Consider the following 15,595-nt stretch of genomic DNA (forward strand, 5'->3'; position numbering starts at 1 on the left):
CATACAAAACAATTCTTAATAGTCTATGGATAAACGCTACAGCAAGAATACAGAAATATTAAAAGTACAAAAATATCACATTTAGAATAATGATTATTTTGAAGATGAAGGTAAAGATCAAAGTGAGCCCAGAAAATGTCAGAAGAGATTTATAAAGTAAAAATAAAGGCAGTAAATGGTCTAGAGCAGGAGTTGGCAAACTTTTCCCATAAAGGGCTGGAGAGTTAAGTATTAGGCTTTGCAAGCCAAAGGTAAAAATCAAAGCTACTACGTATTTTACTGGGGTTCAAATTTAATGTTTTCTATCATCAAAATTGATACCAATTGTTAGATTTCCCCCCCAAACATTTAGAAACATGAAAAACCTATTGTAGCTTGTAGACCATGCAAAAGCAGACAGGGCTGTATTTGGCCCATTGGCTGGCTTAGAGCAGCACTGTGCAGTAGAACTTTCTGTGGTGATGGAAATAGTTTATAGCTGCATTGACCCCAAAATGGTAACGTCTAGCCATATGTGGCTTTTGAGCATTTGAATTGTGGCTCCTATGACTGAGAAATTTTAAATTGTATTTAATCTTAATTAAACCTAGCTATTCTAGAGTGTTTTGTTTTTATGAATTTAAAGAACAGGTGGAAAGGTTGTGATTGAACAAACAAACCGGAAAAACAAGAGATTGTGACGGGAGAGTAGGAGACATGAATCAGTGATTCCATCAGGAATAAAAGAATTTTGGCTGATGAATAGGATTTTGGGTGTGATTGATAACAGAATGCAGAAAGATACACAGTTAAGAAACTCTGAGGTGAGGATTGGACGAGTTCCCCGGTAAAATAGAATTTGTTGATCGTGGACCTGAAGAGTCCGCTATGAAAAGCTGAAAGAAAGAAGTGCTAGGTTGAGAGTATGGTGGGGCGGCTAATAGTTTCATGGCAGTGACAATAGAGAAGACCAAGGTGTGGGGACAGAAATGTCTAAGACGGATGGTAACAGTGAAGGCTAGAGAGTAAGACAACCAGATGCATACTCTTTGTTATTTAAAGAATAGAAGAAAAACACAAGCACTATCTTACAAAAACTTTATTGCTCTTTAAAACTGAATAACCTACAGTGCTTTAAAGTTTAAAGAGATATGCAAGCATTGCTTCGAACTTTCAGAACTGAACTAATTCTCTCTCATTAGTTGATCAAAAATACAACAAAAACTTTGGCATTCAGACATTTAACATTTGAGGTTTTTGACTAAATAAGGAACTATCCTCAAAGTCCATGACATAATTTGTGATTTTGCTGATCACTTTGAACAACATACACCTAGAGCTTGGGGTTCAGTTTCTTACCCAGTCAGTCAGCTTAAGCCACCATCAGTTCTCCAATCATGATCTCATACACATTTTTATCTACAAATTAAATATAGCGGTGGTATAAGGGATCCACAAACAATAGGGTATACCCTACTGTGAATGTCAAGAATTTATTTTATTCAAATATATAAGGAGTTTCAAAAGAATCTTAGCCTGTCTTCAAAAATCATTCATTCTAGCATTCCCACTTAAAGGAAAAAGAAAAATGCCAGAGGTTTATAACTAAAACATATCTTAATTTGAATAATTATTAATTTCCAAGATGTTGGTATAGGAGACATTTTGACTAAAATTAAGGTTTTTAGGCAGTATAAGAAATCTATAATAGTGCGTAAGTCCAGTTATATTTAAAAGAAAGAAATCTATTAAAGGTTTAAGAAAAAAAATCACAAATGAAATACAGTTTTGAAGAAATGTTCATGATCTAGAGTCCTGTCCACAGAATATTCTATGGCAATAGTTCAACACCCTTGTGTATTAGCTTATGGATTCTCTTGGAGCATTATAAGTGGGTGCAGAATAAATTTAAACAGCATTCGACAACTGCTTCATTCTATTTGCATCATACTTTTTTTTTTTTAGAACTGCGTCTGGAATCCTTTTTTTGCTTGAAAACAGGCGAATTCAAGAAACACAGATCTGTGAAAGGGTCCCCTCTTCTCAGTTTCCTATGAAGGTAAAAAGAGATTGTTAGCGTCCCAATACTAACCTTAGTCTTCGGTATAAAGTTATTGTAACATGTGCCAGTGAAAGGTGAGTTCCCACAAATTAAATACTTACGAACTGAGTGTGGGTTCCTTGTAGTTCACACTAGCCGTGCACCTACGCTTAGGCAGAGACACTGCTGGGCTTGCTTTATTCTGTTCTGGAGGTAGAGAAAGTTTCCTGATTTGCACTACCGGATGCAGAGAGACATTGGTGATGTCCTTCAGGCTAAAATGAGGTGACTGGTGATCTTCAGGTAGGGCACCTACAAACACAACTTTTACTGAATATGGTTCCAAAAAAACCCAACAACAAACCACAGGAAATAAAATTTTATGCAATTACATATCCGAAATGTATACAAAATCCAGCACTGTATAAGATTTCTTTAACCTGTTCATTTTTTCATCCCAGATAACACTGAAGTTTTAATTATTGTAGATGTGAAAAATTGACACGACAGTTGACTAAAACTTAAAATTGTTAGAAATTAAAAAAGGATTAAAAATTTTCTAGGATAGCTTGGGCATAATGAATTAAACTATAGAATTTCATTTTAGTCACACCTTGCTCTGTAGAATCATCAAAACCTTCTCTTTCAGTACCAAAGTTTATCAAGTGGCTCCCTATAGTCTTATAATGCTACTTAAACTCATTCTATTAATATGTGAGAATTCTAAACCATAGCCTCTGTGTAAACCAGGAGAAAGGGGGTTCCCTCTAGTAAAGCTAGTAGGTTCGAGTTACCCAGTGTTTTTCCTGTCAGAAGCAAATTATTCTACTTTGGAGCTACATCTATATTGGGAGACAGGTACCCAGCACACAGTAAGGTCACTGCAAGACAAACAATCTCTTCAAATAGCTTTAAAAAGCAAATCATTCCACAAGAAAAACAAAATTGTAACTGTAAAATGACTATTTAACAACCATGTTCTCTGGGGTTATCTGAGATTCAAATACTCTCTTTTGTCTCCACATAAGCATACTACATCACACAAATTATTCTGACTTTATGAAAAGTATGGTTAAGCAAGAACATCAGTTGCTATGTTCTGGAACAATGCTTCTCAAACTTCAATGTATATACAACCCCCCGAGGAACTTGTCTTTAAAAAGATGCAGATTCTGATTGAAGGGTGTGGGGGAACAGCCTTAGATTCTGCAATTCTAAGAAGTTTCCAGGTAATGCTGATGCTGGTGGTCCAGGGACAATACCCCGAGTAGCACTGTTTTAGAATGGACTTTTTTTTCTTTTAAAAACTTAGGAAATTTTCAAGTATACACAGAGATGGAGACAACAGTATAATGAACCCATAGTTACCTAGCATCAGTAATTATCAACATTTTCCCAATCTTGTTTGCTCTACTTTACCATCATTATAGCATATTACCACCTAACTAGTTGACCCTGGAAAGTCATGTAACTCTTTGGCTCTAGTGTCCTGATACCTACACTTCATAGAGTTGTTCCTAGTAGGATCAAATGAAATATGACAAAATTTTGAGACTGCTACAGCCTGACTGTATACCTTGGTTTTACCATACTAACGAAAATTCTCAGGTGAGTATCTTTGTGGGCAGGTGCAGGCGGTATCACCAGGCTCTGAACCATACTGACTTTTGCTCTAACAAAAGATTTTTTAAGCCACAGTTTTTAGATGTTTTGCAAATGTCTTACAAAAGAATACTAGGCCCATCAATTGAGGGAAGAGTTTTTTTGGTCTTATTAGGCCACCTTCACTAAGTAGAAAATTACCTAAAATCATGGTTCCTGTCAAATTGAATATAAAACAAAGCCATTATAATGACAAGTCACTGGATTCAAGCTTGATTTCATTTTCAAGGGGATGTTACAGGTGAGTGTATAAAAGATATTTTAACTCAGCCTAACTCCGCAGTTTATTCCTCACCTTGGAAGGCTTCCTTTACTGAAAGTAAAAATGCTTTCTCCATAGCAAGTAGTATTTGTTCTTAAAGAGGATTTAAATTAGCTGAAAGCAGGTCAGAACAACACAACTGTGATTTCTACCCTCAGTGCCCCACTATTTAATCAGACTGTTGTTATTTCCCTCAGAGACAGATGGTAAGTCTCTAACCTCCCCCAGAGAAACAGATGGCAAATGTAGTATATAAGCATTGGGAGTGATCATTTATCATAAACATTGAAAGTGCAGGCAAAGAAGTAGATCACTTACTGGTAGGAGTTTGTGTTGGCTGAACAGCCTCGGTCTCTTTTTCATTCCTACATTTTAGAGTTCTTTTAGATCGAGGCCTGGTGACTGGGCTCCTATTTGATTCGGAAAGACCTTGAATGTACTTGCAAGTGGGCAAATAGAGGTCATCAGAATCATCTCCTGAATCACTTGATTCACAGATGCTTACTTCGGAGTCACTGCTGTTTTCTTCTCTTTTAGAATCGTTGCTCATTTTTTGTCGGAAAGGAGTGAGGTGAACACCCTCTTCTGAATTAAAATTGTAAGCATCACCAGAAGTGACAAAATCATCCAACTTCTTTTTGGAAACTGTTTTTTTATTTTTACTTTTTCTCTCTTTATACTTAGATACAGATTTTGATTTTCTCCTGTTAGCTCTTCTTTTCTCTTCTCTTTTTCTTCTTTGTGCATCTCTACACTTACTTTTAGTTTGTTCAGATTTATATTCTAAAAAAATGTCTTCTTTTGTTTTAGATCTTCCTTGGTAAATCAGCTTTGGTGATAAGTTAATTTGATCTTTGTTCCATTGACAAACATTTTGTCCGACATTTTCAGACACGTGCATGTTTACTAGTGGGTCTACAGATCTAATTGTTTCCAATTCAAAAGACTGTGCTGATAAATGACTGATTTCAAAATTATCCAAAGTACTGAATTCGCATAGATCATTAAAATGTTTCTTTAAATTGCGACGGAGAGATACAGTTCTAGGCAAGACATCAGTAGATTTATCTTCGCCTGAATCCAAATCAAATTCCAGTCTGTCTTGAGGAATAGTAGGTATTTGCTCTGAGAATTTAAAAAGTAAATGAAAAAAACAGTTTTACTCTATGGAAATTTTAATCTCAAGAATCTTAGAATTCAAAGTTAAAAATAGAATAAATGAAATCATTCTGTAGTTTCCCCATATTTAAGTAAATAAAAATCTGGGGCACTTAATATTATCATCTATTTATTTGGCAATGATCAGTTGCTGGCTTATATCTGATCTGTGATAGAATCTTATATAACTTTAAAAAATATTCTAACTTGGGTTTTATGTGCTCCTGGTTTAAAGATAACTAGTAGTCTCTATGTATCTTATGTGTACAGGATACAGGATTCCAAAATAGGACAAATACACCAAGAAAGTGATGGGAGCTAAGTTGTTCTTTAAAAAATTAGCAAAATGGGACAATTAGAAAACCTTTCAGGTAAGAAATATAATCTCTATTTTCAATAAAAGTGAGGATACTTGGTTTAGCTTACTCGAATACTACCCCTGCTTTAAGCTTAGTTCAAGTAGAGAGGATTGATATTGGAGTACAGGGACATACCAATTTAAAAGTAGAAGGGGATAATTTTGGAGTTCAGCTTTGAGTTTAAACCCTACCTCTTACCAACTGGGCTACTTCTTATGAGATACTTTCCTTCTTTGAATAAAATGGGACCCTGTAATCCAAGGTTGTTGTGAAGGTTAAGTGTTCCTATATTCCAAGGTTGTTGTGAAGGCAGAGACAATATACCTAAAATGCGTAGCATAGAGCTTGACACAGTCTGGCTCAGTAAATTGTAGCTGCAGTTGTAGCCAAGATTTCTGATTATAGATTTTGCAAAATAAACAGATGTATTTTAAATCTCTTATTATTCTGTATAAAATAAACAGATTTGCTGTGGGTAGAAGCATACCAAGGAAGCAGATTTAAAAAGTGAAAAGGAAAATTGGAAAATTGAATTATGTTACTTGTTCTCAAAGATCTCATCTTGCCCGTAATCGTATTCTTAGATTTTCACTTGAATTACCTTGCATTTGGAATGATTCTCTTTGTCCTGGAAGGTGATCTTCCTGAAGAACTTGCCTTAGAAAATACCATTGAAAAACAGAAATTTATTTAACAATTACACAATAAAAATAAATTTAAGATTTTTTTCTTAAAATTAAGATTTTTTCTTTCCTTCAGTATTATTTCATAATTCCATTCTAAATTAGTACATCTGTTCTGTTTAAAAGGAAACCAAAACACATTTATACTGATTACATGGAGGCTGATTTGTTACGACTGACATTCAACTCCTACTGGAATACTTTAACATATCAAACTGGACAGTTCCTCCTTAAAAATATGCCATAACTCATAATTTCATTTAACTGGAAAACTAGCCAATCAGAATTGATTTATAAAATACATTAAGGAAATGTAGTTTGATTATTCAGCTCTTTAGGAGTCTGCTTTATTATCAGCTAAATTATAATTTTTTTGATGGCAAATGCTTTTATAGTGCTTAACTACTGATTCCTCTGAAGTAAACACTTCATTTTTTTAAAAAAAAACATGTCCTCCTTTGGTTCATGGAAAAAGAAATTTTCTTTATGTTCTAACACTATTACCAGCTGTTTCATTTTAATTATTTTATTTTTAAAATTTAAAAAAATTTTTCACCTCTAGACATCAAAATTTAAATAGTTTTAGGTAAAAGAGTTATGGGAATCAACTAATTACAATTTTATAAATCTTATAAAAACTCAATTACCTCATCTTACTTTTTGCCTATTACATATTTTGTCAAATCGTCAAAGTTCAACAGTTTTAAAACTATTCATGGTTAAAATTAATATGGAGATAGAAATCCTATTTGTGATTACTTCTGAGAGGAAGGGGGCATACAACTCAAAAGGGATCTGAGGGAATGGCTTATGGCAGTTGTTCCTACTAGAGGACAATTATATTCCCCCAGGGGATATTTGGCAACATCTGGAAATATTTTTGGTTCTCATAACTGGGGAAGAGGAGTGCTACTAGCATTTGTGGGCAGAGGCCAATGATGCTGCTAAAAATCCCGCAATGCTTAGGACAGCTCTCTACAACAAAGAATGATTTGGCCCAAATGTCAAAGTGTTAAGACTGAGAAAGTCGAGATAGAGTGATGTCAGTGCTCTATGTCTTAATTGACTTTTTGGTTCCACAGGTATATACATTAGTCAAACTCATTGAACTGTATAATAAACATCTGTGCATTTTACTGTATGTAATTATATCTCAATAATTCATCAGCAAACAGTACACTTGATCCGAGAGAAGGGCAAGAGTGTATATGGGATCTGATTGTATTTAAGAATAAACTGGTTAAGCAAGACAGTGTGACAGTGTTAAATATGTTTTATTATATTTCTTTTCTAAATCAGACTATTTGTAGTACTAGCAAAATACCATCATTTGAATAACCAATCCTTCTTAGAATAAAAACTTGATACAAGAAAAGTATAACTGAAGTGAATAATTTTAAAATTCTAGAAAAGCTTCTTATTCCTAAGACATCAAAAAAGTAACTAAATATAAGAAGGCTTTGGCTTGGCTATATATAACAGAATTTCAAAATATCGAATATTCTTAAATACGTTCTCAGTAGGGAGAACATCAGACTCTAAATATGAGTCAATATGATGCAAATATTCTTTTATAAATGGATCACAGAATTAAATCTTTCTTGGTATTAATAATCATAATAATGAATTTGATACTAACGGTAAATCCTTCACAAATAAATCCCCAGAGTTGTCACTATTGGAGTCCATTCCACAAGGATATACTTCATGGTTCTGTTAATGTATTAAAACAAAGAAAACACTGGTAAAACAGAAATATCCATAACAAAGCATTCATTTATTCAATAATAAACACTGACGGGCTACCATGTTGCCAGGCAGTTCTGGGAACTGGGTCTAGTAGCTAAAAAAGAGATTAAGTCCTGCCCTCTTAAAGCTTACATTCTAGCATAGAGAGAGAAACTTTAAAAAAGGAAAAGATATATACTGGGGGTACCAAAAAATGTATACAAGTGGACACTTTGGTCAACGTTGCTCAAGCGGTAGTTTGCCGTAATCAGAAGTGTCTGGACACTGATGGTAACCACTTTGAGCCTCTCTTGTAATTGCAGAAGTCAAAAGTGACTTGTATTCATCTTTTGTTATCGGTATATTTTGAGTATTACAGTTTTAAGTTTTCCTTTCTTAAAATGTGTATACATTATTTGGCACCCTGCATATATATCTATATATATCTATATCACTTCAGTAATGTTAAGTGCTATGAAGGAAATACTCAGGATGAAGTGACAGAGAGTAACTGAGGTAGAGGGCTCTTTTAGATAGGGCGACTTTCATCTGAAATCTGAACAGTGCAAAGGAGCCAGGCATTGAAAGAGCAGGAGGAAAAGAAAACTGGAAATGGCAAATATAAAAGTCATGATGTAGGGAAAATCTTGCTGTGTTTGAAAAGAAAGGCCATTGTGGCTGGAACATAGTCACTGAAAAGAACAGTAGGAGATGTGCATGCAGAGGCCAGATAACGTTGGGCCTTGAGAGCCATAAGTTTGGATTTTAGTCTAAGTGTGATGGGAAGTTGCTTAAATATTAAGCAGGGAATAAAGTGATCTAAGTTTTAAAAAGATCAATCTGGCCACTGTGTGAGACATGGATTGAAAAGAGCCAAGGGCAGGTGTTAGGAAGGCACAGTAAATCAAGGAAGACATGGTATTAGACAGGACTGGAATCCTGTGGCTATGGAGGTGAAGCTGAGTCGGTCTTGAGATAACAAAGTGTGCTCAGATTGAAGAGGAATGGAGGTGGGGACGAGGAGAGGGTAGCCTCTTAAGGTTTTGACTTTAGCAAATGGGGAGGCTGTTTTATTGAGATGCGTAACAAAGGAATGTAGAAGTACACAATATGTTTGGGAGGAGAAGAGAGTTGTATTTTGTACAAAATATGTTTGAGATCCTTTGTAAATATTTAAGTGGATATTTGAAGCAGTAGCTCTCTCTCTTTTGCTGTGTGTGTGTGTCTTTAGGTGTTTACCAATAAATTTGGAAGTTACCAGCAGATAGACTGTATTTAAAGCTATGGGAGAGGATAAGATACCAGGCATGATAAGAAAATATGGTGAATGTTTAAATAAAAATTTATTACAGTAAAAGTCATATTGCCATTAATCCCCCTCAAAATACACCCCATCGCTTCAAACACACTTATCCCAACATTCTTGCCTCTTTCTGACGCAGTTCTGGAAATCTTCTTTCATAAATTTCTCTAGTTGCGTTGTCATGTCTGCCTGGATGTCATGAATCGATTCAAAACGTTTTCCTTTCATGGTCATTTTGACTTTGGGGAAGAGCTAGAAGTCACACAGTACCAGATCTGGTGAATAAGGTGATGAGGATACACTGTAATGTTTTTATTTGACAGAAATTGCAGTACCAGAAGTGATATGTGACGTGGAGTATTGTCATGATGGAGGATGAAATAAAGACACTCAGAAAAAGTACTTCCAGAACTGTTTCAGAAAGTGGCACGAACGATGGTATAAGAGTGTTCAAAGCAAGGGGGTATATTTTGAGGGGGATTAATGACAATGTGTCTTTTACTGTAATACATTTTTTTTATTAAACATTCACTGTATCTTTTGATCATACCTCGTAAGATGGATCTAAGACAACTGACATTTAAAAGTAAAGAAGCCAGCAAGAGACTGATATGGAACAGTCAGAAAGGTAGAAAGAAAACTAGGAGAATATGGCGGTAAGAAAGGTTAAGAGATCAAAATATTTCCAGCAAGGTGTAAATCCTGTGTTGTATATTACTTCAAGGTCAAAAAGAAAGAAGTGACCACTGAATATGGCAACATGGAATTTTTGGTGACTCTGACACACATTGACAATTAAATGGCATGGGTAAAGGCCCGGTAAGAGTGAATGGAAGTTCAAAAGTGAATGGAAGCTGAGGAAATGAACACAGTAAGTGCTCAGTTCTCTTTGGATAAGTTCTGCTGGGAACAGAGGCACAGAAATAAGCATAGAGAGATAGGAGATCAGGAGAGATTTCATTTATTTTCTTTTCCTCTTAAGATTGAGGATTCTAAAGCACTTTTGTATGATAACTAGAATGATTCAGCAGAGAGGGAGATACATGTTGGAAGAGAGCGTAAACTTTCAGGAGCCAAGTCCTAGCGGAGATGAAAAGAAGGGAATTGATGCGTAAGAGGGCCTGGACTTAGGAGCAGGGACACTTCTGTCACTGCAACAAGAGGGAGGATAGAGAACACAAGTATAGATAAAGGCAGATTTGCAGACTTGTATTAGGAAGATGAGAGTTCTAGTCTGATTCCTTAGAAATCACTGTAATTCATTTCAGGTTCTTTTTGATATTTTTTGGACATATAATACGCTAATGTTATAATGAATAGGTTAAAATTATTCATCAGAAACAAAATGACTAGAAATTTAATCCTGTTAAATTTAAAATTTATTATCAGTATAGCTAATGTTCTAAAACTAGTATTATTACTGAAGGTAAATAAAGGAGACTATTTAACTACAGAGTGATATAATTTAAAAACAATTAAAAAGATCCATTGTAAAATTCAGGGACTTAAGCCTATTAGAAATTAATTTCGATTAATCTTTATAAGCTAAGTTAACAATTGGTACGCAAGAAAAATGTTCGTCTTATTAATCCATTTTAAGCTTCTCCATCACTGCCCAAATGACTTGATAAATATGGAAGTATGAGTGTAGAGAGATGGTTGAGCATGAGTAACATATGCAACAAGTATATGGCAGAAAATAAACTTTGATGTTGTAAATGTAAGAACACTTTTGCCCAGCAACTAACATGTTTTAACAAACACTCAAAAATCATCGATAAATATCAGAAGGCCTGCAATAACAATTTCCCCCCACTGTTTTTGTGATTATCTTATTGGGTACTTACTTTACACTATTCTATGTGTGTTTTCAGCAAAAACTTGGGAAAGGGAAGAGGAAGATTCATACGTCTTTGGAGGGATTTTTTTCCCCTCACCAGTTGACCAAACAAGGAAAAGGACAAAATTAGGAAACATTACATTCTGAAGGCAAATTATTTTTTAAAATAATCTAACCCTCACATGACGGTAAAGAAATCATATCTTATCTTTATAGAGACTATTTTCTATCACACTGTATCTGTATATATTGCGTATATGTGTGTATACATATGTATGTTTATTACACATATAAGCATATATATGTATATACACACACATTCTATATATCATACATAGAAAAAATATGGAGTCACCTTAGTTGCAGGGAAGCAAGAACTCTTTCACTGACTTCTCCTATCAACAGAGAGGTGACTAATTTTCTGAAGTCCATATCCCTACCCTAATCACTATGGTCTGGCTTTCTTCTCTGGTCTCCTGCCAATACAGCTGTCTTCACTGGCACAGCAAACTAATGGACACCTGAGAAGAAAGTAAACTGTTCTGTTAACACCTGACATTCAGCACTGCTTTTCTCTTTCTCTGTCTGCCCCATGAGTTTCCCTGGCAATGACTTCTGGGAAAAGGAAAGGAGAAATTAGCTCATCATTACGCTTCTCAGCATTAGTGTGCAATGAGACACAAACAATATCCTAAAACAAACTTTCTCCACGTCTGTTATATTTTGGCTGGCCCTTCTATACAGCATCGGACACAAGCAGAATCAGATTAAAATGTGGATAGCAAAATGTTCAGGACATTTCTTGTTTGGGAGTTTAATGTACAGTCTTCTTTATTTAGCCCTCTAGTAGGTAAAAATGATTCTCTAAAAAGCACTTAAATTCTTCCCACTCCCAAATTAAGGTCGTTCTTATAAAAACTCCACTGGATGTAGCAAAACTACATAGAAAAGCTAAGATTTATAGCATTGATTAAAACTTTTGGACTAATCTCCTTCAACTACCACTGTTAGACTTTTAGCTTAGTTGTCCTATCTTGGATTCACTTAGCTCAACATTCAAAAGGACCAGCAGTGCAAAATGCTAACCTATTCTTCTCTACCTTGTCTTGCTACCATGTTTCCCCAAAAATAAAACCAGGTCTTATATTAATTTTTGCTCCAAAAGATACATTAAGGGCTTATGTTCAGGGGATGTCATACTGAAAAATCATGCTAGGGCTTATTTTCCGGTTAAGTCTTATTTTCGGGGAAACATGGTACATGCTTTCAAAACCATTATACAGGTACAAGCCTCAATCACCTATATGCTTGAAGCGTTCTTAACTGCCCACACACAATAGCTGTGCTGAAGCACTGAAGAAAGATATTTTGATCAATTATAACAGATCAGTAATTAAATAGTGTAATTGATCTATTTCATAGAATTACAATTGATCTACTAATTCATAGCTTTAACAATTTTTCCTAAGAAATTCAGCCTCTGTAATGAAAATACCTGAGCAGGTTCTTCTGTTTCTTGTGAAGTAAGTTTTTCTTTCAATGCATATAACTGACATGTAAGGTAGTAACATTCTTTTCTCAGCTGTAGGATGATGTCTTGGGCTTCTCTTACTTTGGATTTTTCATTTTCCAAAGCTAAAACTAACGTTCTGTTGTTGTCTTGGTAGTTTTTTAACAGTGTAGAAGTGTTGGCTAAAAGAGGATAAAAAATATTTTATTAGTTATTAAATCTAAACTTTAAAAAGTGATGCAAAAGGACAACATGAAAATCTTACTGATTATTTGGCATGGCGCAGCCATAAAAGACTTTCGTTTGCCAATCTCTGCCAAGCTTTTATTCCTTTTTTCTTTCATTCGTTTCTTTATATCTTCAAGACTATCTTGAAAGGACTTTTTGAGGATCCTTTCCTTGGCCATCTTCTGCCTAGGAATTTAAAACAATAAAGATAATATCATCAAACATAAAAGATCGAAAACATAGGCTATTCATAAGGAATGATTAAATAGAGACTTAGTAACTGAAGAATTAGCACAAAGTACATAGCTAACCTAGTAATAATCTAGATTTTACAACTTTTAAATCTCAGTATTTTTGGCATATCATCCTCCTCAGGTACTTCATAGGGAAAGTCTAGTAAATATGGATTTCCAACCCAAAGACTATAGTATGATACTTATTTATTCTTTAACAAATTCATTGGGGGCTTAACTATATAGTAGGTACTATGGGAAATGCTTAAAATTACATTTTAATATTATTTATGTTTCCTTCAGGCAATGTTTATGACCAACTTTTAGTATTTATTAGGTTTATAGCATTAGTTTAGAGGCAATCATATATCTGGGCTTTGTTTTCCAGTTTTTCTCTATATTATTAATTTATCAGATTAGGTCACCTGAATACTTGTCTCCTCTTCCACACTCTTTTAACCAATTATTACTTCAGATATGCACACACTCTCTAGAAAGTCAAAGTGATCTTGCGAAGTTTAAACTATGTAGGACTATATATAATTTTAATAAGCTGTTATAACAATGATAGAGTTAGAACCAGCAGGAACTGGGGCACAGGAAAATGTCCGTTTTCTCAAAGTTATTCTAAAACTCAGGTCTGCTAACTCCCCGTACATCATGAATATAGTAAAACAGACTAAGTAATGATTGTTTTACTCACAGTTAAAAGTAGCAAAGCATGCAATGACAGTGGAATACACTATTCAGTATATTAATAAGTCTACTCAAATCTTTCACTGCTGCGAATCAGGTGTGCCTCAGTGTTCTGCTACTAAGCCTGCCAAACTACTTTTCATGAACATTGTATACCCTGGATTGCAGTTTGTGGATCTTAAAATTGCAAACACATAAGTGTTTCCTACAACAATCTATGTAGACGGTTTTCACTACAAAGGCTACGTTCATATTCTCTCAGTCAAATATTTTCCTGAACCTTACGTTTTCTTGAGGATTTCTCCAGTCTTTACTTATCTCCCTCTGTGCAATGTCTGGGGTCTTAAAATATAGATATTGTAGGTCTCATTTAAATATTTCCTTTTTGCCAGTATAGATACAATATTTACTGGGATGTCTCCCCGTAGAACAAGCACAACTATTTTTAATGCACTAATGTAAAGTGGGTTGTATAAAACAACCTACCATGGTGGAGGTTTTGAAGTTGGAACAGATGTTTGAGAGCCATACAGATTGAGAAACTGATCCACTTAAAAGTAGTTTAAAAGCACAGCGTCATGTAAAATACTGCTATTCCATTTAATCAACTTAAAGTCACAAAAGAAACACGCTATGTCATTAGTTTTACTTCCTGTCTAGGCCGAGGGTGTTAACAGGGAGTGTGGTGGAGAGAACGAATGAAAACAGGTCACGGTGCGGGGTGACAGTCTTGATCTGTGTAGTATTGGGGTAAGGGGTCTGCATTCAAAAGAACCTAGACTGTCTGACCTCCGTTATAATTCTGTGATCACTCCAGCCCCCGAGGCAGCCAGTCGGTCACTGGTCAGCACCGGGTTCTCCATGGTGACCCAGCAAGCCGTAGGCGACAGCGTCAACAGTATTGCGCGGCACAAAGAGCTGCCAGGTCGGGCGCCCTTAGCTGGAGCCTGGCTTTTAACCACTGTAAATGCTTTATTTACACATCACTAAATTCACACAATTCTAGAAGGCAGGAGAGGAGGCGCGGGTCCCCATTTATTTAACAGAAGAGGAAATTAGATCATCGGAAAGCGCGGGGCGGGTGGCGGCGCAACGAGAAAGGCCCCCGGTCGGTCCGACTCCACAGCCTGAGCTTTTGGACACCAAACTTCGAAAGACAGAAAGACCTCTGAGGGAAGAAGAACAAGGGTCACGATACGCCAGATCCACACCTGAAAATCCTGCGGCCTCTTTCTCCGAGGGGCTCCAGGAAAGCCAGGCGGCGGGGGAGACGGGGTGCGTAGCCGGAACAGGGCCAGGAGATCCGCCTCCCACAGGTACGTCCACAACGATATCTTGGCCACCACGTCTGCCGCAGCTGTCGCCCTCTTCCTCACATTCCAAGGCTGCGTGAAACTGTCCGGCTGAGTGTGCTCGGTGCTCCCACCCTCCGGGTCTAAGGCACGGTCTCCCGTTACCCGCCTACTACGGCGCCCACATTCGAAATTCGCCGCCGCGGTCACCCATTGGCTGGCTAGGAGGCGGTCACGTGAGGCAACGGCGCAGCCACACACGCAGGCAGAGTCCCGCCCCGCCGGGCGTCCTCACGTGACACACACTAGCCGAGAATCCACATCCGGGTATATCCCGCCCCCGTCCCGGGAGGGCGGAGCCCGTAGTCGGCACGTCTGGGTGTGCTGGCACGCCTCCGCTCTCGGTCGTCGGCTTTTGGAGGTGGAGCCCCTCCCAGTCCTCCGAGGGGTGGGTATTTTAGGGCGTCGGAAAGCTTCCTGTTTTCTTAGTTTTAGCTGTCCGTCTTCGAGGCTGTGCTCAAGGGTTCCCTCTTGTGAGAATAATCTCTTAGGTTGGTTGCCCGCCCACGCAGTGAACCTGCTCAACGGGAGGCAGATTGTAGGGGTATTAAAACCAAAATA

At 36.6% G+C, this 15,595-nt stretch overlaps 1 protein-coding gene across 1 annotated transcript; it reads right to left on the reverse strand.

Moving 5' to 3' along the window:
• Window positions 1-1,924: 1,924 nt before the first annotated feature.
• On the reverse strand, window positions 1,925-15,186 carry SGO1 (shugoshin 1; the record flags this gene model as incomplete). The annotated part of the gene is made up of 8 exons (XM_081071514.1): window positions 14,894-15,186; window positions 12,791-12,939; window positions 12,511-12,707; window positions 7,784-7,857; window positions 6,063-6,118; window positions 4,263-5,069; window positions 2,143-2,332; window positions 1,925-2,030 (listed from the first exon to the last, which is right to left on the reverse strand). Exons 2-8 carry the CDS (start codon window positions 12,930-12,932, stop codon window positions 1,925-1,927), a joined length of 1,572 nt encoding a protein of 523 aa, XP_080927640.1. The 5' UTR covers window positions 12,933-12,939; window positions 14,894-15,186.
• Between the last annotated feature and the right edge of the window lie 409 nt (window positions 15,187-15,595).

Source organism: Rhinolophus hipposideros (genome assembly GCF_964194185.1).
Source record: "Rhinolophus hipposideros genome assembly, chromosome: 14".
Taxonomy (NCBI): domain Eukaryota; kingdom Metazoa; phylum Chordata; class Mammalia; order Chiroptera; family Rhinolophidae; genus Rhinolophus; species Rhinolophus hipposideros.